We start from the raw sequence: 19731 nt of genomic DNA on the forward strand, positions 1-19731 counted from the left end.
CTCGGAAGGTCTAGGGCACCCCATGACTGCTCCCCGCTAGCTCACTGTACCTGAACCATCCAAGGTTGGCCCTTGGATTCATGCAATTACATCACTAAGCTGACCGTCTAGGGGGTCTGAGCTCTGGGGCCAGGGTTGGTCTGTCTGGCTCACCAGGGCATCCTCTGGGGTAGACAGGTCCTAGCTCCGACAGATCAGTGTTTGCTGGATAAACGGCTTCATGGTGGAAGGAGATGGACAAGAGGTGCTTTTAGAGTGGATGAAGAGAGAGTGTCTCGGAAGGCCAACTACACACCAGTCAGGGCCTACAATAGTGAACCTGAGGCTCCTCCCTCTAAACTGAGTTAGGGCAGAGGGAAGACAGAACGGTGGCACCCAGACCCCCAGGACACCCTAGCACAGAAGACGGAGGGCTGACCGTTTCCTGATGGCGGGAGGCAGTTATTTCCCAATCCCTCCTCCCAGGCCTGCAGGCCCCTCTACAGCCCTGCCACCCGACCGGGGCCCTCTCTGCTCCCCACCCTTCTGAACCACTTCACAGGGCCAAGTTGGGGGATGCTCCCAGAGCAGTGAGCCTGGGGCCCATACTGGCTGTACCCTCAACAACTCCATTCTGATTGTCTTGATAGATTTTGCTGGGCACTGTGTTGGCACACAGCTGACCCTGGAGCCATACAAACCAGGGGCCCTGATCTCCCAGGCTTGGAATCCTCAGGGATCAGTGTGGGATCTCCTCAAGTCAGCAGAAACAGACTCAGATCAATTTTGGCAAATGCAGTGATTCTAGGGACTCATGAAACTGAAGCATTAAGATTTTTCTGTGTCAGGTACAGTTAGATCCAAGGTCCCAGGTTGGATGTTCTTAGGTTCCACATTCCATCTGCTGAGCTTACCAACCTGAGAAAGAAGATGGTACTTTTCGTACTTTTCCAGCAAAATCTTCAGGGAAGACCTCTCGTTGGATCACGTCCCCATCTCGAACCAAGCACTGTGACCTGGGAGATGGGGCGCTCTGATTAGCCAGGCCAGGGTCCCACACCTACCCCTGGGGTCAGGGTGTCTTCTATATATGGCCTTGGGGTGGGCATTTCTGTTTGAGATAGAACACAGTCCAGGCAGGCAATTACACAAATGTCTGCCTTAGTCTGTAGAAAAGGCTCCAGTCCATGCTTTCTTGTCTAGATGGAGAAAGGTAGGACCAGAGAGGGTGAGAGCCAGGCCCCATGTCACACAGCAAGGCAGGGGCAGGGCTGGGACCACGTTAGACCAGGGTCTGCTCTCCCCTAGCTGTGTGACCTGCACAAATGACGCCACCTCTCAGAGCCTCTCTTCTCCCATCTGTATTTGGGGTGACATCTCCCTTACAGGGCTGTCTGAGGATGAAAGATGACCACTGTGAAGTACCCGGCACAGAGCTGGACACACAGCAGGTGTGTGGTCGTGGCAGCAGTTATTGGTCCGAGGGGCCAAGGCCATGTCCAGGGCCAGTGAGGGGCGGGTAAGAATCCAAGGGCAGCAAAGCCTCGTCTCAGAACGTTCATGGCTGGCCCAGAGGCAAGAGGGATGCGCCGGCCACACTTGCTTGGTCTTCGGTCCCCACCAAGTCCCGCAAGGTTGTGTCAAAGAGTCCAGCTTTGGTCAGGCTAGGGGGGTAGAGATGAGAGTCAAGGTGAGCTCTGAGATGCCCCCAGGGCTTCAGGGGAGCCCCAAGGAGGTGGCATCTGAAGCAGGATCCTGGGTGGGGCCAAGAGAAGAGGTGAAGTGCTGGGAGTTAGAGAGTCTGGGTGTGAATCCTGGCATTTCCGGTCATGATGTTGACCCTGCCTTGCCTCTCCGAGCCTGATTCCTCTTCTGCAAAATGGGGATGTGTGTAGGGCCCTGGGCCTGGAGAAGCAGGGAAGACCTGTGAAAGGTCACCAATAACCCTGTGGGGGAGCCATCTGGGGAACAGTGGGAGTAGAGGCTCTGAGAGGGGGTGTGGGGCAGCAATTCTGGGGAGAAGAGCAGGGTCTGTAGCAACAAAGGTGGGATCAGGAGGCGCCACAGAGCACTTTGTTCTGAGGGGGTACAGCAGTCAAGGGACAGCAGATGATTCGGGGCACTCGTGGCTGGCCTGGAGCCTCCAGGCAGGTGCAGGAGAAACACGCTGGGTGTGGAGGGGGTAGAAGGGGCAGCAGGGCAGCTTCCTGAGGCACGAGGGTGGGTGGGACCAGGGCACAGGATGCAGGAGATGGGGGCGTGTGGGTCCAGGGATGGTGGGCAACACTGGGTGGTGAAATGGGGTGGGTGGCTGACCCCTGCCGGGAGCCGGTGAGGCATTCCACTCGTGACAAAGGTCATGAGGAAGGAGGCTCGGCATACGCAAAGGTGGGATCGAGCCTCAGGAGTCCGCCCGGATATTCTCGAGCATTTTCCCCCCAAAAACCAGAGTCTGCCTACTTTATTGCTTTGTGCTCTCACCTCTGACTTTACTGGGGGCTGTCCCCTACCACCATCTCGCTCTCTCTCTGTCAAAGAGTTAACTTACAGCTCCAATTAATAAAGTTCCTGGGCAATTAGGAGTGTTTAAATCCAAACCCCTCAGATGGCTAACTCGCCTGACAAGTTTACCCGGACTCCTGCAGCTATGCATACGATTGTTTACAGTCTCCTAGCCTCCAGAGGCACGGGAAGCTTAAGATATTCAAATAGCTTAGAGCCTCTCAGAGAGTTAGAAACTGTCAGAATAAACTAGTAAAGGATTTCATTGATGAGTCAATGCTTGTTGCCAAGTTTTCACATCCCCTGAATTGTATCCTTGAATGTGTATTAATTAATAGTTGGTATATAGAAAAAAATAAGTAGTGGCCTTGGTGTTAGTAACTTTAGACCCTTAAGGTAATAAATTCTTTCCTTTGTTGTAAACCCATTACACATCCGCCCTATAGGAATGCAATTTTATCTTTGGAAGATGGTGCCAAACCTTAAAATAATTACTCTTAGAGAAAATAAGTCTTTGTTGATAAGTCCTTGTCAAGAGTCATAAATGTTAGTAGGCCTTCTGGCCAGAAGATGATGTAAATCACCTAAACCATTTGTATACGATAAATTTGCAGGAAAGAAACCTGGTTTTTGATAAGAATCAAAGACTGCTGACTTTGCATCCCCTATTATCCTCTATGTAACTTAGGTATAAAACCCCTGTTGAAAATAAAGCTACGGGCCTTGCTCACCAACGCTTGGTCTCCCCATGTCATTCTTCCCTTTAACTTCCAGCTGAGTCTCCATCTGGAGCGCGGAACCCACCACGCTTACTAATTATGCCTGGGCTTCTAAGACCCACTGGAGAAGGTGTCTAGGGTGAGGCACCTCCCGCTATTCGAGAGGGCGCCTGTGGCCTACGTAAGTGGTGCAAACTTCTTGTCTTGAAGTTTTATTGGTCTCCCGCGTAAACCAAGCTACTCAGCCTCTTTTCTCCACTGAAGTAAACCAAGCTACTCAGCCTCTTTTCTCCAGTGAATTTTCCTACTGAGCTATCCTCATTCTATTATTCTTTATATCTCTAATTAGCATATAAATAGTCGCCTAGGCCGTCTCTCCTTCGAATACCCTGGATCAGCTGGGGCGTGTCCCCAGCATACCCCCTTGGCAGCCCTTCTTGCTCCAGGCCCTCCCAGGGGTCCCCTGAGCAACCCCACAATCCGTAGTGTTCCTCACTACCCCAATAGCCAGAGCCAAGCCCAGCACGTGACAGGAGCCCCAGAAGAACTCTGCCTGCACACCCACGAACGCTGCCACCTCCTGGCACTCAGGGCTGCTGCTCGAGGAGGCACAGGGGTCCCTGTCCCCATCTAAGCCTCCCCTGACCCTCTGAGAAGACCCGCAGTGCAAGCGCACACCATGGCAAATGAGCAGGAGGCTGAGAGCTAAACAAGCCACGGGCACGGTCAGCCCCTCGGCCCCTCCAGTCTGCCTGTGTCTACCCTGCATGAGCACAGAACCAGACACCAGGCCAGTCTCGGTGCCATGCTCTCCTCAGATGGCAACCACACCTCCCGGTACTAGCCCTCCTGCAGTTCTCTCCCACTGGTCCCGGTCCTGGCCACGTGACTGACCTTGACCAATGGGACGCCCGTAACTGTACAGCAAGGGAAGGCTGAAGGAGTGTGTGCACCCCGGGGCACTCAAGCACCAGGAGGAGCCTGGGCTGGCCCGCTAGAGTCCACATGGACTAGACACTCCCCCCCAACACCAGGCAGCACTGGTCAAGGGCCAGATGCGAGGTTACCTCAGAATACCGGACCCCATCAAGAACCACGGATGGCCCCCACGTGGCCGAGTCCAGGCCAAATTGCAGAACCGTAAGCAGGCAGATGATTGGTGTCATAAGCTGCTAAGGTTGGGGGCAGTTTGTCACGTAGCAGTAGCTGACTGCTGCAACAGGCATCTCTGTATGTAGTAATGTCCTCTCTGCTGCTAATGAACCACTGTGATGGAAGGGAAAAGCAGAGACCAGAGTGGGGAGGGACTTGCTCAGGGTTACACGGCAGGTCACCAGTAGAAAGAGGATTCCAGAGCCGGGTGGATAACTGCCATGCTGGGCTCTGCCTGAGACAGTGAGTGTGGGTAAAGCAAGCAGGTGGCACACAGAGGGTAGCGAAAATGGGGCTCTGCTCTTCTTGAAGGGCAGGGGCCCTTGGGATCCAGACAGGGTCTGTGGCCTGGATGAGAGGCAGGAAGACGACAGAGAGCACCACGGAGATGGGCTGACAGCCCTGCGCAGCAGAGGGCACCAGGTGCCCCTACTCTCTAGCTTCCCATAAACGAAACCACTGAACAAGCCCAGGGAGAAAACCCCAGTGGTTAGTCAAGCAGGTCCCTCCTCAGATGCTGAGGGGATGGGTTAGTTCAGAGCACAGAGCAGAGAGGCTCCAGGTCCACTTGGCACTGACCTCGTCAGAGGGGCCGAAGCACCTCCAAGTCTCTTCCAGGATCAGGCTGAGGAGGGTGGGAGTGGTTCCTCAGGGCTGGAACAAAACATGTGCAGCATCTATGAGGCTGAGGTCCAAGGCCCTGAGGCGTGCTCGGCTAGACTGGACTGCACACTGGGGTCACACTCCAGTCTCCCAGGACTCCTGGCCTGAGCCTTCAGGGTATCCTTTGTAAAAAACAGGACCAGCTACCCACTTCAGAGGTTGCGGCTAGGTCTCATGTAGGCCTGGGAGCTTCAGATCCCTGGGGCTTGCGAAGAGAGGCAAGAGGGGATGAGCAGCTACTACGCGGCTGCTGCTACTGGTGTCTTTCAGAGGCACAAGCAGGGCTTCTGGAAGCAGCTGGGCAACGGAGCTGAAAGTAGGAGCTATCGGTTTTGTGGCCTTGCTGTGGGAGGGAAGGGGTAGTGTGCAAAGCTTGCTGCAGTGAACTCCAGTCCCAGTGGCTGTCACGCACCCGAGGCAGAGAAGCCAGTTGGTGATTCGGTGAACCCCCAAGAACCCCGCTCATGCTACCCTCAGAGGGCAGGTCACTGCATACCCCTTCTTACACATATGCAAGGCTTTTTCGGTTTTGACGGTTCTTGTGTCTGTTATCACACACAGCAACATAAAGGTGTTTTCTTCCTTTCTAAGGCCTTGTGGGGGACAGGCATGCCAGAACCCCACACTGCAGGAGTCAGACCCATCTCAAGGCTGAGTGACGGCTTACAGCACGTGCTGCTGCCACCGCCGCTGGGTCGCTAAGCTGTGTCTGACTCTTCTCGACCCTACAGACTGTAGCCCACCAGGCGCCTCTGTCCATGGAGTACTCCAGTACTCCAGTCAGGGATACTGGAGTGGTCGCCACTGCCTACTCCAGAGGATTTTCCCGACCCAGGGATCAAATCCGTGTCTCCTGCTTGGTAGATGGATTCTTTACAACCGAGCCACCTGGGAAGTGGTACAGCAGGTACATAGGTGTTCAAATGCATGTTTATTAAACTATAATGAAAACAAAGCCAAAGAGAGCTACTTCTCCCCCTTATGTAAGGACTGTAAGCACTTTTCACTCTTGCACCATCTGGTCATCGGCTCAAAGCCTCTTTCAGCTCTGGGCACGCTCCCTGCTGCCCTCGAGGTCCCTGCCCACCTGCCTAGCCCCGTCTCCCCGCTTGCACCCATTCCAGTTACAACTGCCTCGGTCCTCCAACACATCCAGCTCACCAGGCCTAGGGCCTCTGCACCCCCTGCCACACTGAACACCCACCCATGGTCACCTTTGTCTGCGCTTTGTTCAAGCCTCTGTTGGCATCTCTGCCACCTCCTCAGAGGGGGCCCCCTTCTCCTCCTTCACACGTATCTGGAATGCTCTTGTCTGTTCCATGTCTACCTGGTTGCCGTGTGCCTCTCCCTGAGGCCGCAAGCAAACGTGTCTCGGTCACTGCCACGCCCCCAGCACCCAGCCCAAGCACACAGCAGCGCACAGGAGCTGGGTGTGGACTAACTCAACTCCCACTACAGACAACAAAGGACAAGAGGAAGTCACCAGCCACCGTGAGACCAAGAAAGGGAGTTGTCTAAGGAGCGAGAAGGTGCAGTTCCTGGCTGAGCAGCGAAGGTCCTTGCAGCAAGGAGGCTGAGGGCAGCAGGGGCGGGCAGTCCCAGCAGCTACCTGTGGCCCTGGGCCGTGGCGTTCATGTGGTCCCGGATGCTGATGGCCTGTTTGAGGAGACCCTCCACGCTGCGGAAGTAGACGCTGCTGTCGACAAGGTTCTTCACGGCACTGCAATGGGATGGGGGACCCAGTCAGCGGCACCAGACCAGACCAGTGGACACCTGCAACCGGACCTCAGTGGATACCCGCACTGGCCCAGTGGTTTGTCCAGCTGCTGGGGGATCCCATGGGCCTTCCTGAGGGCTTACTGTGCATAAAGTTTAAATTTCCCTGTGGACCAGAACACTGGATGGCAAGACACAACTTTTGTTTGATGGCTGCTAGACCATTTAATGCTTTGAAGAAGCTGTAAGCGTTCAAAGATGACCTCAAAAATAACATGCTTTGGGCTTCCCTGGTGGTACAGTGGATAATATTCTGCCTGCCAACGCAGGGGACACGGATTTGATCTCTGGTCTGAGAAGATTCCACATGCCTTGGAGCAACTAAGCCTGTGCACCGCAGCTGCTTGAAGAGGCACTCTAGGGCCCGTGTGCTAGAACTGCTGAAGCCCATGCACCCTAGAGCCTGCGCTCTGCGGCGAGAAGCCGCCACAAGGAGAAGCCTGAGCAGCACCACTAGAGAGCAGCCCCCACTCTTTGCAACTAGAGGAAGCCCGCATGCATAGCAAAGACCACGTATAACTCAAAATAACATCAGTTCAGTGCAGTTGCTCAGTCGTGTCCGACTTTTGTGACCCCGGGGAATGCAGCACGCCAGGCCTCCCTGTCCATCACCAACTCCCAGAGCTTGCTCAAACTCATGTTCATCGAGTTGGTGATGCCATCCAACCATCTCATCCTCTGTTGTCCCCTTCTCCTCCTGCCTTCAATCTTTCCCAGCATCAAGGTCAGGTCTCTTCCAATGAGTCAGCTCTTCACATCAGGTGGCCAAAATATTGGAGCCTCAGCTTCACCATCAGTCCTTCCAATGAATATTCAGGACTTTAGGAATATTCATTTCCTTTAGAAATCCAAGGGACTCTCAAGAGTCTTCTCCAACACCACAGTTCACAAGCATAAATTCTTCAGCACTCAGCTTTCATTTTTTTAAATAGCATGCTTTCCTTTTAGGTAACCTATTCCTCCCTCTGAAGGAAGCTTGTCAGCTGGACTGTGAAAAGCGCTAAAAGTGAGTTTAGACTCAGCACCATTAGAGAGGCACTTCTGCAAAGCTGTGCTAAGCTCTGACGTTGCTGCCACATTGATGAATGTCTAATAAAAATGTTGTTTCCAACAGCACTACAGGAAATATTCAGCAAACCTCTTGGGCATCGCTAAGGCCAGAAAGCTGTGTGTGCAATGACACCTGCAGTAAAAATAAAAGGTCGTTTCCAAGTCCTTCTATTAAAGACAAAGAAGTCAATCCCATTTATTATCAGTCAAGGACCTGCCTGGAAATGGACATGAGATCAAAGGTGGGGAGCGCTGGCTGAAACTCAGACTCTCCATTTGCTCATCTGACACCACCAAATGCAGTCAGCTTTCCTAGTATCTGTCAACTTCGATAAAAAGCTGTCTAACACAAGTTCACAACTGGCCCAACCAACAGACCATAGAGTATCTTCCAGATTCACACCAACCATTAACACTGCGTGAGGCATTTTCAACAACTAAAAGGGCCCTTTCATGTCCATAGGAAACAGTCTATCAGCATTAGAGAGATTTACATCTCACGAAAGAGAAGTGCTCAGAGTTCAGAGCAGATTGGCCCCCTGCCTACCACAAGGCAGTCCCATGGAACATTCTGGAACATGATGGACACATTCTTTATCCACTGAGCTGGCTGTTAAGCACTCGAAGTGTGGCTTGTGAGACTGAGGAGCTGAATCTTTCATTTTATTTCATTTTAATTCATTAAAATGTAAGTGTGAACAGCCAACCAGGGTCCAAGCTCCTGCAATGGACAGGGCAGCTAGTGGAACTGGGAGACAATACAGACTTTGATCTGTTCTTCCTTAAACCTGGGCCTTTAAAAAAAATTGTTTTTATTTGGCTGTGCTAGGTCTTAGCTGTGGCACACGGGATCCTTAGTTGCAACATCCAAATTCTTAGTTGTGGCACATGAGCGCTAGCTCCCGAATCAGGGCTCAAACCCAGGCCTGCTGCATTGGGAGCTTGAATTCTTAGCCACTGGACCACCCGGGAAGTCCCCAACCTGGGCCAAAAGGTTCTTGGAGGACCAGGAACTATTTAGTAGTTGCAAGAAAAACTCCCTTATCTTTTCTACTCTTCCTGGAGCTGAGAAGAGTGTTTGTGACCACAATCCCCAGGAAGATGCCATCAGTCTAGATCACCCTCCAGCCCCAGCAGAGGGGTCAAGGCTGGTGATGGCAGAACTCCCAGCAACAGGACTTCCTGTCAAGGAACTTCGACTACACAACAGAAACAGGCAGGCAAATCCCACAGTGCCACGGACAAGGACTGCTGGGGAGTGTCTGCTGCTGCTGCTGCTAAGTCGCTTCAGTCATGTCCGACTCCGTGCGACCCCATAGATGGCAGCTCACCAGGCTCCCCGGTCCCTGGGATTCTCCAGGCAAGAACACTGGAGTGGGCTGCCATTTCCTTCTCCAATGCATGAAAGTGAAAAGTGAAAGTGAAGTCGCTCAGTCATGTCTGACTCTTAGCGACCTCATGGACTGCAGCCGACCAGGCTCCTCCACCCATGAGATTTTCCAGGCAAGAGTACTGGAGTGGGGTGCCAGTTTAGCCTCCACCAAAACAACCTACAGCCCGTACTAGGAGCAAAGAGCACTCCTAAGTCACCAACTCCTAAAGCAAACGGAACAAGCCCGGACATGAAATACAGTCACGGGGAGCCAAAGAAGCACAGGAGGCAGGTTGGCAAAGCTGCAATAAAACGGAGAAGCACCAACTACTGCTTTTTATTATCGGGTGCATCTTTCACTTGGGGTTAAGAATTCTGGGTATTTAGAGAAAGGTAAGCAAACAAGAAAACACAATAAATGGTATATCCCTGGTCACAGAAACTGTATTCACAGTAGCTAAAACATGGAAGCAACCCAAGTGTCCAAGAGATGAAAGGATAAACAAAATGTGATCTGGCTATAGGTTGGAATAGTATTCAGCCCTAAAAAAAGGAAGGAAATTTGGACACAGGCTACAATGTGGATGAACCTTGAAGATACTAAGTGAAAGAGGACAGTCAACAAAAAGACAAAAAAAAAATGTACAATCCCATTAATGTGAGGTCCCTTGAACAGTCAGATTTTTAGACAGAAAGTAGAATGGCAAGAGCCAGGAATGGGGGTGGTGAATGGGGAGTTCATGTTTAACAGGGACAGAGTTTCAGTTTTGCAAGATGAAAAGAACTCGGGAGGTGAGTGGCGGGGATAGCTGCACAGCATTGTGAATATATTTGAAACCACTGAATTGTCCACTTAAAAATGGTTAAGATGATAAATTTTACTTATGTGCCTCTTACAACAATATAAAAAATTAGAAAGAAATAAAAATTTAAAATAAACAGTAATGTTTTTGGGCACTACCCCCGGCTGCCATCCACCCCACCAGCCAGTCTGTGGTCCTGACTGTGGGTGGGAAACACTGGCCTCTTGAGGCACCTCCTGGAATCCTTAGGACCCCCTCCTGTGACAGATGGTGGGGGCTGCTGAGGACGAGGAAGAAGCGTGAGGATCAAAGAGTGAGAAGCACGGGTCTGGGCTGGAACTCTGCCCTGTGGCCAGCTGAGTCGAGCTCCACCTGCCCCTACCCAGGTGGGCTTGGCAGGCCAGGGCTCAGCAGGCAGCTGACGGAAGCCCCTGAACACCCGGGCCACCGTGGCGCAAGACGGGCAGTGCTCACCTGCAGGCATACTCCACGGTGTAAATGGCTCCCTGGCTCTGCTCTTCCCACCGCTGCATGTCAGCCTGTGGAGGGTGGGGAGCCATGAGCAGGGCTGGCTGTTACCTCCTTCCTCCCAGTTCTCTGGAATGGAGCACCCGAACGCCAATCACCACGGCTGTAGAGACCCGCCCCCTCTAGCCCCAATCTTTCCTCCAGCAACTCCCACCCCTCCTCAGTCTGGGCTTTCTGTGAACACATGGCAGCTATGCCTCAGGACCTTTGCACAGGCTGTTCCCTCTGCCTGGGCACATCTTTCCCTTGGGTCCTCCTGTGGCTGCCTCCTTCTCACCACATGGGTCACAGCAGACGCAGCACCTTTTTCTTCTTCCAAATCCACCCCACATGTATCCGTCCAGCCCCAAGCTGGGTCAGTGACCATGCACCTCCCTGCTCATGTCCCGGCCTTAACTCCTACACCAACAGCCCCTGTTCCACCTAGCAGGCCCCAGCTCACAAGGTGCAGACCCTGGGAGAGGTCAGTCGCTAGGGCAGGACACTCACCTTATGCTGGGCCAACTCAGGCAGAGAGCGGCGCACGTGCTCCTGCAGCCGGTACAAGGCCACAGACGGCTCATTGGCCAGGACGTAGACGCTCTCAGTGAATTTGTCAGTAACTGGGTCCAGGACGGACAGTTGGCAAAGTGGGGCCGGTGGGGAGAGGGGGAAAGGGTTGACGGGGGATCAAGGAGACAAAGCATTAGATTCCTGATTGCTCAACCTGTGAGTCCACCCAGAGTAGACGAGTGCCCAGCATCCCTCCGAGCTGGGTCACCTGTGGCCCTGGTGATGGGTTGCAGATGATCACAGCAGGGCCAAACAACTCCATCTCGGAGTCACAGAAGGGCCTCAATCTTGATGACATTAATGTATCCAGTGAATTCATGATCCTTCCCTTCCTAAACCTACTTGCTTGTTGCTACCCGCTCAGATCCACTCACATTTCATTTACCTGTGACAAAATCAGAGATTCTTCTTCAGATGCCCACTGGCAACTGGACCCAAAAGTGCCTGCAAGTTTACATGGGTGGATGGCTCTAGGCCAAGACTGACCACCGAGGGGGAGGAAAGCCCACGACCCATGCTGAGTGTCCGAACAACTCAGAGGTGCGACTCGTCCCCATAAGCTCCCCTGTGGGAATGGACCGTGGCTCCCCTCTGCAGGATTCCACCTGAGGTCGCTGCTTGCTCAGCCTCCTCTGCAACCCTGTCCTGTTTCCCCCTCTCCTGTGTGGGGCTCTCTTAGTAAGTTAATTAGAGACAACTCCTCATCCCAGGGTGTGCCTCAAAAACAGCAGCCAGATGGTGGTCCCTGCCCTTCCTACCCCATCAATGAGCAGCTCCTGCTTGTTCGGTCACAAAACAAAGCCCAAAACTCACCCACTTCTACCACCGCACTGCCCTTACTGGTCCAGGCACAGCTGTCTCTCACCTAGATCCCAAACTTAGCTGCTCCCTGGTCTCCCTGCTCCGCTTCCTGCCAACAATCCAATCCCCACAAAACAGACGAGATGAGCTCCTACTAAACATATCAGATAGGTCTCTCCCTTGGTTGAAACACTCCCATGACTTCCATCAGCCAGAGAATTAAATCTGCCTTGCTTCACATGGCCCAGAAGGCTCTGCATGTTCTGCTTACTCTTACTACGCCCCCACCACCGCCTACCTGGCCCTCTGCCCCAGGCACAATGGCCTCACGGCTGTTCCATGGACATTCAGCACTCTCCACAAGCACTTTCTGAGATGATGGGAGGGTTCTATAAACTATACTGCCCAATATGGTAGTCACTAGTCATATTCAACTACTGAGCACTTGAAATGTGACTCAGAAACTGAATTTTAAATTTTACCTAATTTTAATTAAAATATGAATAAGTACTGTGACTAGCATTGCAGCACAGCTCTGAACACTGTGTCACCTCAAGCCCTTTGTACTTGATCCCGCCAATGACACTGCCTCCATCCCCACCTCTCATTTCCCTTCACCCCTCATGTCTCAGCTCAAATGTCACCTCCTGGCCTTCCCTAATTACCAAGCTTAATCAGATGTCCCTTCAACCTCACTCTCAACCTCAGAACTTATTCATTTCCCTTATACTTAAATTCTTATTCTTTTTTAAAAATTTTACATTGGAGTATAGTTGACTTCCAATGTTTTGTTCGTTTCAGACATAAAAATTCTCATTCTTTATTAGGTTATGTTTATCTAAGACTTGGGGTTTGTGAGGGCAGGAGTATCTCTGAGCCTCAGTTCTCTCATCTGGAAAAAGGGGAGGATAACAGAACCCACCTAAGCTTTGCTGCAGAGATGGACGCCATTCCACTGCCCAGGACACTGTAGTTAGTGACGGGGAACCTGCTGGTGTCTGGGAGTCGAGGGAGGCTGTGCTTGCGACTGTCCAGTTTGGGTGTGCCCAGCTCACCACTGCGCCCTGACTCAGGCAGAGCCCAGCCTGCCACCTCCAAACTGTCTGTCCTCTTACCCGCTTAGGGCTCCTCCTTTTGAAAATGAACACAGTGGTAATAGCTTACACCTCACAGTGCTGTTATGAAGGATGTGGAATTACATGTATTTGTGACGTGTAAATAATTCACTAGCAATAATCTATGTAACAAATTAACAACGACATTGACACTTTAAAAATAGCTTGTGGAATTTTGTAACTTTTAACTATGTCATTTACAAATATGTAGATATATACAACTGGAGAAGGGCACAGCAACCCACTTCAGTATCCCTGCCTGGAGAATCCCACGGACAGAGGAGCCTGGTGGGCTGACAGTCCATGTGATCCCGAAGGGTCGGACACGACTTAGCGGCTCCAACAACAAAGATATGCAAATGCTTAAATACAAAGGAAACGTTACACACAACAATTGCCACGCCTCTGGCATTCTTCCAGTGTTTTACACATTGTTTTAACATATCAGGTTACTGAATTCTCACAATTTTATGGGGGGAGGCAAGGAGACTATTATACTCCCCATTTTACAGATGACAAAACTGAGGCACATAGTCTCTAAAGGTTTCAAAACTAGTCAGCGGTTGAGCCGGGATTTCTTGGCAATTCAATCACTGCCCCCAAACGCTCCCTCATTGCCGTGGCCCTCTGTCACCCCCTTCAGATTGCCCTTCTACGGGTCCTTGGCCCCTCCGCCCCGCCCCGCCCCGCGTGGGGCCCCGCACCACCTTTCTTCCCCTTGAGCTGCATCTCGGGTTCTTCCATAGTAGCCACGGCCCTATTCCGAGGACCGGAACCGGAAGTCTGGAGGTAGAGACAACAGCCTAAACTTTCCCTGCGAAACTGGACGCCGCGCTTATCCAGTTCCGGTACTAATTGGTCTTCCCATCTAGATTCTTATTCAACCCAGACAGAAAGGCGGTGAGTGAGAGACTGGGGAAAGAGGCAATCGGGAGGTGAGTGAAGAGGGGCCGGAGACCCCTTGAAGCTCCAGGAGGGACGCCTCAGGCGGAGGAGGGGCAAGGGCTCCCTCCTTTACCGAACCCCTTTTCCGGAGGCAGACAAACTGGGGAAATACTCCATGCACTTGTACCCCACTGCTGCCACCAAATCCCTGCAGAGGCTCTTGAGCCCCCACGCCTGCATAGGAGATATTCTTTACGGAAGGGGGCAGCAGTGGTGGAGTCCCTCGCGCCCCTCTACTAAAGAAAGCCCGAAGGCGGAGCCGATTGGCTGCGTCAGGAAAAACGTGGGCGGAGTTAGGGGTGAGGAGGACGAGAGCCGTGAACTCGAGAGAGAGCTCTCTGAGGCCCCGCCCATCCCTCCCGACCCTACCAGGCTTCCTCCGGGGCGGCGGGGACGGGAATGCGCAGGCGCAACTGCATAATTCTTGCCCTGGCGGAAGCCACGGCCCTCCCTCAAGCCTTAAAGGGCCCGAAACCGCTCCTACTGCTCCAGCCTTTCCGCACTTTTGCGGGGGGCGGGGGTGCGCAGGCGCAGTGGGAGAACTCGGGGTGGGGGGTAGCGGTCGCGTATCAAGTTGCTCTCGTCCCAGCAGAAGCAGGCAAGGCGCGGACAGTACAGGCTCCATCTTGCTGCCCCTTACATCAATTGGAAGAGAAAAGTTTGTGAGTTGCGCCCCCAAGTTTGGGGGTACCCTGACTTGCGGCGTCGGGTGACAGAGGAGTCTAGCTGGAGGTGAGTGGACCCTGATGGATTGGCTTGGGAGGGGAGGGTGAGATGCAGCCAATCACATCTTTGTTGAGCCCTCGCTCATTCTAGGGATTTCCCCCCTCCCCCCAAAAAACAACAGCAGACATTTATTAAGATCTGCCCGGGTATCAGGCCTCCTGCTCAGATATTTACAGACATGATTTTTTTAGGCCTCATGTCCCCATTTTTTTAATGAGGAAACTGAGGCTTAGAGAAATTAAGTCAGATGCCCAAGCTTTCACAGCGTATAAAGTGGAGGGATTCAAACACACAGCGGACCCCAGAGCGAGGGCTTTTAAACAATGCCTGTTGTGTGTGCTCTGGTGGTGGGGAGGAGTAGGTCTGAGAAGGCCAATTAAAACTGGACTCTGGTGTTAATTTTCTGGCTGAGTCTGAGTTTACCCACCCTTACTGTGTAAGGCCAGGTATGCAGTCAGTGCCTACTTAATGAGTTATTGATAATTATTGCCATCTCTCCCTGTTTGGCCCTTCCACCAGCTTTCCCCATGGAGCACACCCAACCTGCCGAGGATCTCAGCCTGACCCAGCAGCCTTCAACCCCAGAATTTGGGGACCCCGAAGACCCCAGGGACGAGGCCCCTGACAGCTCAGACACTGTGGTCCTCAGTCTCTTCCCCTGTACCCCAGAGCCTGGGAATCCTGAGTCAGATGCTGGCAGCTCCTCACCTCAAGGTAGGATACTTCCCCTGGACTCCTGCTTCTGGGATGCAAGAACGGTGGCATATCAGGCCCTCTGTCTTTATGTCCCATCACCTTGAATGTGTCTTCCCTCTCCACCCTGTGAGGGATTGCTTAACTGTTTTTTTTTCATTGTGTTAAGATGCACATAAAATTAACCATTTTAACTGGAATTGCTTACAACTCAGTGGCAGTAAGTTACCATGGTGTGTCACTTCCACATCTTTGTAGTTCTAGAACGCTCCCATCGCCCCAAAAGGAAAACCCCAGAGGTATTAGCAGTCACTCCCCATCCCCTTCTTCCAGCCCCTGGCAACCAAAATCCGCTTTCGGTTCCTATGCACTTGCCTGTTCTGGACATTTCCTATATATGGGTTCATACAACATGCAGCCTTTTCTGTTTGGCTTCTTTCACTCAGCGTGTTTTTAAGGTTCACCTACCTTGTAATGTGTGTCAGTACTTCGTCCTTTTTATAGCTGACTGATCTTCTGTAGTATGGAAGGACCATATTTACTGTATTCATTTATCCCTGATGGACATTTGGGTTGTTCCTCTTGGTGAATAATGCTGCTGTGAACATGTATGTACACTTTTTGTCTGAACATGTGATTTCAACTCTTTGGGGGGTACCATGCTAGGTCGGATGATAATTCTGTGTCTGACTTATTGAGGACCCAAGGATTTCTTTTGATGGGAATCTTTTGAGAGTGTCTTACTCAGTCCCCCCAGGGCCTTTGCCCCTGCTGTTCCCGCTGTGTGAAATGCTCTTCCTGCACCTCTCCCCAGGTTTCTTCAGCTGGCCAGGCTCCCAGTTGGGCCTTTTTAGAGTGGCCCTTTCTGACCACTTTCTCTGAAGGGGACTCGCCCCCCGCCCTTCCTTCTTTCTGCCCCTCTTCCACCTGCTTTTCATTTCTCCTGAGCCCGTATTTCAGCTTAAGCTTTCATTCTGTTTCTATTTCTGTCTGACTCCCTGGCTTGTCCATGGGCCCTTGAGGGCAGGGACTTTGTGCAGAACCTCGCCAGGATGGAGGAGAAATATACACCCTGGGCCTCTGAGAGGGTGGAGTGAGTGGATACTGGAGACAGGCACAGCCTCTGGTAATTCCAAGCCCTCAGCTGCTGCTGCTGAGTCACTTCAGTCCTGTCTGACTCTGTGCGACCCCATAGACGGCAGCCCACCAGGCTCCCCTGTCCCTGGGATTCTCCAGGCAAGAACACTGGAGTGGGTTGCCATTTCCTTCTCCAATGCATAAAAGGGAAAAGTGAAAGTGAAGTCGCTCAGCCGTGTCCAACTCGGTGACCCCATGGACTGCAGCCTACCAGGCTCCTCCGCCCATGGGATTTTCCAGGCAAGAGTACTAGAGTGGGTCGCCATTGCCTTCTCTGCCAAGCCTCCAGGGTCTGGCCTTAAAACCCAAGACATACTGAGGGGAAACCGAAGCCCTTTCTCTCTCCCAGCAGGCAACTCCCTGAAACACTCAACGACCCTCACCAACCGGCAGCGGGGCAATGAGGTCTCGGCCCTGCCAGCAACCTTGGACTGTGAGTGGGCCCCTGGTCCCCGGGGCAAGAGAAGTGGCGGGGTGGCAGGGGCTGAGAGGCGCAAGTTTGGACAGGGAGTAATGGAGCAGGGATGGGACAGGTGAGGACTCTGCCTCTCTTTGGCCCCCAGCCCTGTCCATCCACCAGCTCGCAGCCCAAGGGGAGCTGAGCCAACTGAAGGAGCATCTGAGGAAAGGTGTGTGCCCACACGTGTGTGCCAGTGTGTCCATGCCCACACGCGTACGCCAGCGTGACTTCACCTGCTGGTGTGTGCGTGTGGCTGCTGACATGACCTGAGCCTCCACATGTGTGCCTACGTCTGTACATGTGCCTGCGCATGTCCACATGTGTCATCCACACGTATGCCTCCCTGCCCCACACCTGACCCCAGCCGCCCACCCCGTCCCCAGTTCTACAGCCTTGGGGAGAGTGGGCAGGGGTACATCCCAGTGGTACCACCCCCCTCCTGCCAGGCGACAACCTCATCAACAAGCCGGACGAGCGCGGCTTCACCCCCCTCATCTGGGCCTCCGCCTTTGGAGAGATCGAGACTGTCCGCTTCTTGCTTGAGTGGGTGCGTCCCAGCCCAGCTGGGGGCTTCCTGAGGACTGGAGGGCGGGCAGCGGTTTCAGCTGAGTCTGCTGGGGCCGTGTCTGTAAGATGGAGCTAACACGGGGGCCCCAGGATTGCAGAGGCTGCCCCCAGCCCTCCCTCTGCCCTGGCTCTGTCACTGCCCCCTCTGCTCTTCCCAGGGTGCCGACCCCCACATCCTGGCCAAGGAGCGGGAGAGTGCCCTGTCACTGGCCAGCACCGGTGGCTACACGGACATCGTGGGGCTTCTGCTGGAACGAGACGTGGACATCAACATCTATGACTGGGTGAGGCGCCACCTACTGGCCCTGGGCGCCTCACAGGGTACCAAGTCTGTTCGGAGTGCTGAGACCCATCCCCAAGCTTCACAGAGCTCCCAGTTTTTTGTTTTTTTTTTGAGGGGTTTAGCTGACACATAAACAGCTCAGATGTAGTGAACAGAGCCGAGGCTGCCTGGAGAGCCAAGGGAAGTCAGGGTGGGCTTCCTGGAAGAAGCAGTATGTAAGCTGAGATCCAGGGAAGAAACTAGATGGGCCAAGTGACAAACAGGAGGAACCACATTAAATTGGAAGGTATGGGGGGGTCATGAGAATCTGGGAAAGATGGTGTCGGTGGTCCTCTACCCGTTCCTGACAGAATGGAGGGACGCCACTGCTGTACGCCGTGCGTGGGAACCATGTGAAGTGCGTGGAGGCCTTGCTGGGTGAGTGGAATAGAGGCTGGCCCTGCAGGAATCCTGGCGGCCAGGGAGGGGTCTGAGCTCTGCCTGAACTGCTCTTGGGATGGGTAAGAGCTTTCTCCTGGAGGACTGCGGTGGGGATAGGAGGTGGCAGGAACAGCACAGGGGTCTGGCCAACTGGCTTGAGCACCCACACTCTGCATACCTCAGAGACCCTGGAGGTGGAGATCCCAGTGGCCACATGCATCAAGTCAGGCTCTAGTCCAGGGCCACACAGCTACCAGCAGACCCGTGGCTGCGTGGTGGGTAGTCCCTGCACCTCCGCACCCCACCCAGGCTCCTAGTCTCCAGCCCAGCTTCCTCTGCAGCACCTGTTCTGCTTTGCAGCCCGAGGAGCTGATCTCACCACTGAGGCAGACTCCGGCTACACCCCGATGGACCTCGCCGTGGCCTTGGGATATCGGAAAGGTTGGCCTGAGACCCTTGGAGGCAGTGTCCGGGTGCTGTAGGTGGGGTAACCCACAGCAGGGTGCCCGGGACACCCCTTTTGGATGTCAGATGCGAGCAGCGAAAGTGTTCATGTTAGCAAACATCAGGTGCTGGTGTATACTTGGCCTGGGCACGTACTAGTCCCAGCTCTCGGGGCTCCCGTGTACTGGGGCAGGAGGCCGATGTGTATCGGTGACAGGGGCCGTAATGGAGGGACGTGCAGGCACTGAGTGGTCTAAAGGAGGCCCCGATGGGGCGAGGATACCACGAGGGCCACAGTGCGCATGGCCGTGGAGACCAGCCCCCTCCATGGCAGGAAGTGGATGTGAATGGGGGCTGGAGACAGACCCCAGTTTGAGTCCCTACTTCAGAAAATGGGGAGATCCTAACAGAACTAATCCCTGGGGTCATGGGGGGTGGTGCACGGGAAATATCCCATTCCATCCTTTCTTGATGAAGTTTTAGTCCATTTGAAACAAATAATTTCTCACAGTCCTTCTCAACTCTAAAAGTTCCAGTTTGTCAATTTTGCTGGGTAAGGAATATTTTTAATAACTGAAAAACCTCCCCAAAAGCATTTTTACAAACTTCGGGGAAATTGAGGTTGCTAGGGAGGGGCCCTCTGTCTTCCCAGCTGTTCTCTGGCATGGATCTGATCTCCCTGAGGAGGAAATGGGTCCTCCATCCAGGCCCCAGGGCTGAGGGCCCTGCTCATACCCCGAGGGGAAGGTACAGGTCAGCCTGTGCCTCTGCAGCCGACGTTCAGTTCGTGGCCCACCTCCTCCCTGTTCTGTTTCCAGTGCAACAGGTGATCGAGAACCACATCCTCAAACTCTTCCAGAGCAACCTGGTGCCTGCCGACCCCGAGTAAACACTGCCCACCAGGGACTCAAGACACTCAGGGAACAAAATGGTTGACCCAGAGCTGGGGGAACCCAGAACCGGCTTCAAAGGCAGCTCCTGGACAGACGGTGGGAGGGGGCCCTTTCCAAGAGGAACCAATAAACCTTCTGTGCAGAACTTGAA

General features: G+C 53.3%; 3 protein-coding genes across 12 annotated transcripts in view; 1 reads left to right on the forward strand and 2 right to left on the reverse strand.

Annotated features, from left to right (window-relative positions):
- The window catches only part of MEF2B (myocyte enhancer factor 2B), a 25354-nt gene extending 20406 nt beyond the window's left edge, over nucleotides 1-4948 (reverse strand). Inside the window, exons 1-2 of one of the 3 annotated variants that reach the window (XM_070373403.1) lie at nucleotides 4932-4948; nucleotides 898-995 (exon numbers count right to left, since the gene is read on the reverse strand). The gene's annotated coding sequence lies outside the window, so the exon portion shown is untranslated. Of the gene's footprint in view, nucleotides 1-897; nucleotides 996-4931 lie in introns of those variants that run through there. The other 2 variants (XM_070373402.1, XM_005898293.2) reach the window with 2 other exon arrangements.
- On the reverse strand, nucleotides 760-13863 carry BORCS8 (BLOC-1 related complex subunit 8). 4 transcript variants are annotated; one of them, XM_005898294.2, is made up of 6 exons: nucleotides 13720-13854; nucleotides 11034-11146; nucleotides 10491-10555; nucleotides 6625-6735; nucleotides 4932-5006; nucleotides 760-995 (listed from the first exon to the last, which is right to left on the reverse strand). In XM_005898294.2, the coding sequence occupies exons 1-5, from the start codon at nucleotides 13754-13756 to the stop codon at nucleotides 4973-4975; spliced, it is 360 nt and encodes a 119-aa protein (XP_005898356.1). In that variant the 5' UTR covers nucleotides 13757-13854; the 3' UTR covers nucleotides 760-995; nucleotides 4932-4972. The 4 variants fall into 4 exon arrangements, with proteins under 4 accessions (XP_005898356.1, XP_005898357.1, XP_070229509.1 ...); XM_005898295.2 differs by lacking the exon at nucleotides 760-995 and adding an exon at nucleotides 1325-1643 and having other exon boundaries at nucleotides 13720-13846; XM_070373408.1 differs by lacking the exons at nucleotides 760-995; nucleotides 4932-5006 and adding exons at nucleotides 1325-1643; nucleotides 12820-13028 and having other exon boundaries at nucleotides 10491-10613; nucleotides 13720-13792.
- RFXANK (regulatory factor X associated ankyrin containing protein) lies at nucleotides 13791-19731 on the forward strand. Of its 5 annotated transcripts, none has more exons than XM_070373404.1 (11): nucleotides 13791-13912; nucleotides 14550-14689; nucleotides 15203-15397; nucleotides 16863-16946; nucleotides 17077-17142; nucleotides 17420-17520; nucleotides 17699-17824; nucleotides 18174-18240; nucleotides 18427-18518; nucleotides 18604-18684; nucleotides 19506-19731. In XM_070373404.1, exons 3-11 carry the CDS (start codon nucleotides 15211-15213, stop codon nucleotides 19515-19517), a joined length of 816 nt encoding a protein of 271 aa, XP_070229505.1. In that variant the 5' UTR covers nucleotides 13791-13912; nucleotides 14550-14689; nucleotides 15203-15210; the 3' UTR covers nucleotides 19518-19731. The 5 variants fall into 5 exon arrangements, with proteins under 5 accessions (XP_070229505.1, XP_070229506.1, XP_070229507.1 ...); XM_070373405.1 differs by having other exon boundaries at nucleotides 13840-13947; XM_070373406.1 differs by lacking the exon at nucleotides 13791-13912 and having other exon boundaries at nucleotides 14476-14689; nucleotides 16866-16946.

Source organism: Bos mutus, chromosome 7 (assembly GCF_027580195.1).
Source record: "Bos mutus isolate GX-2022 chromosome 7, NWIPB_WYAK_1.1, whole genome shotgun sequence".
Classification (NCBI taxonomy): domain Eukaryota; kingdom Metazoa; phylum Chordata; class Mammalia; order Artiodactyla; family Bovidae; genus Bos; species Bos mutus.

Coding starts and splice junctions, on each gene's coding strand:
- BORCS8 (XM_070373407.1), bottom strand. CDS start 13,756: ATGGAAGAACCCGAGATGCAGCTCAAGGGGAAGAAAG. Junction 11,147..13,719: donor GCAGCTCAAGGGGAAGAAAG/GTGGTGCGGGGC, acceptor TCCTGGACCCAG/TTACTGACAAATTCACTGAG. Junction 10,556..11,033: donor CTGAGTTGGCCCAGCATAAG/GTGAGTGTCCTG, acceptor CACCCTCCACAG/GCTGACATGCAGCGGTGGGA.
- RFXANK (XM_070373404.1), top strand. CDS start 15,211: ATGGAGCACACCCAACCTGCCGAGGATCTCAGCCTGACCCAGCAGCCT. Junction 16,947..17,076: donor CCTGCCAGCAACCTTGGACT/GTGAGTGGGCCC, acceptor TTTGGCCCCCAG/CCCTGTCCATCCACCAGCTC. Junction 18,241..18,426: donor GTGCGTGGAGGCCTTGCTGG/GTGAGTGGAATA, acceptor TGCATACCTCAG/AGACCCTGGAGGTGGAGATC.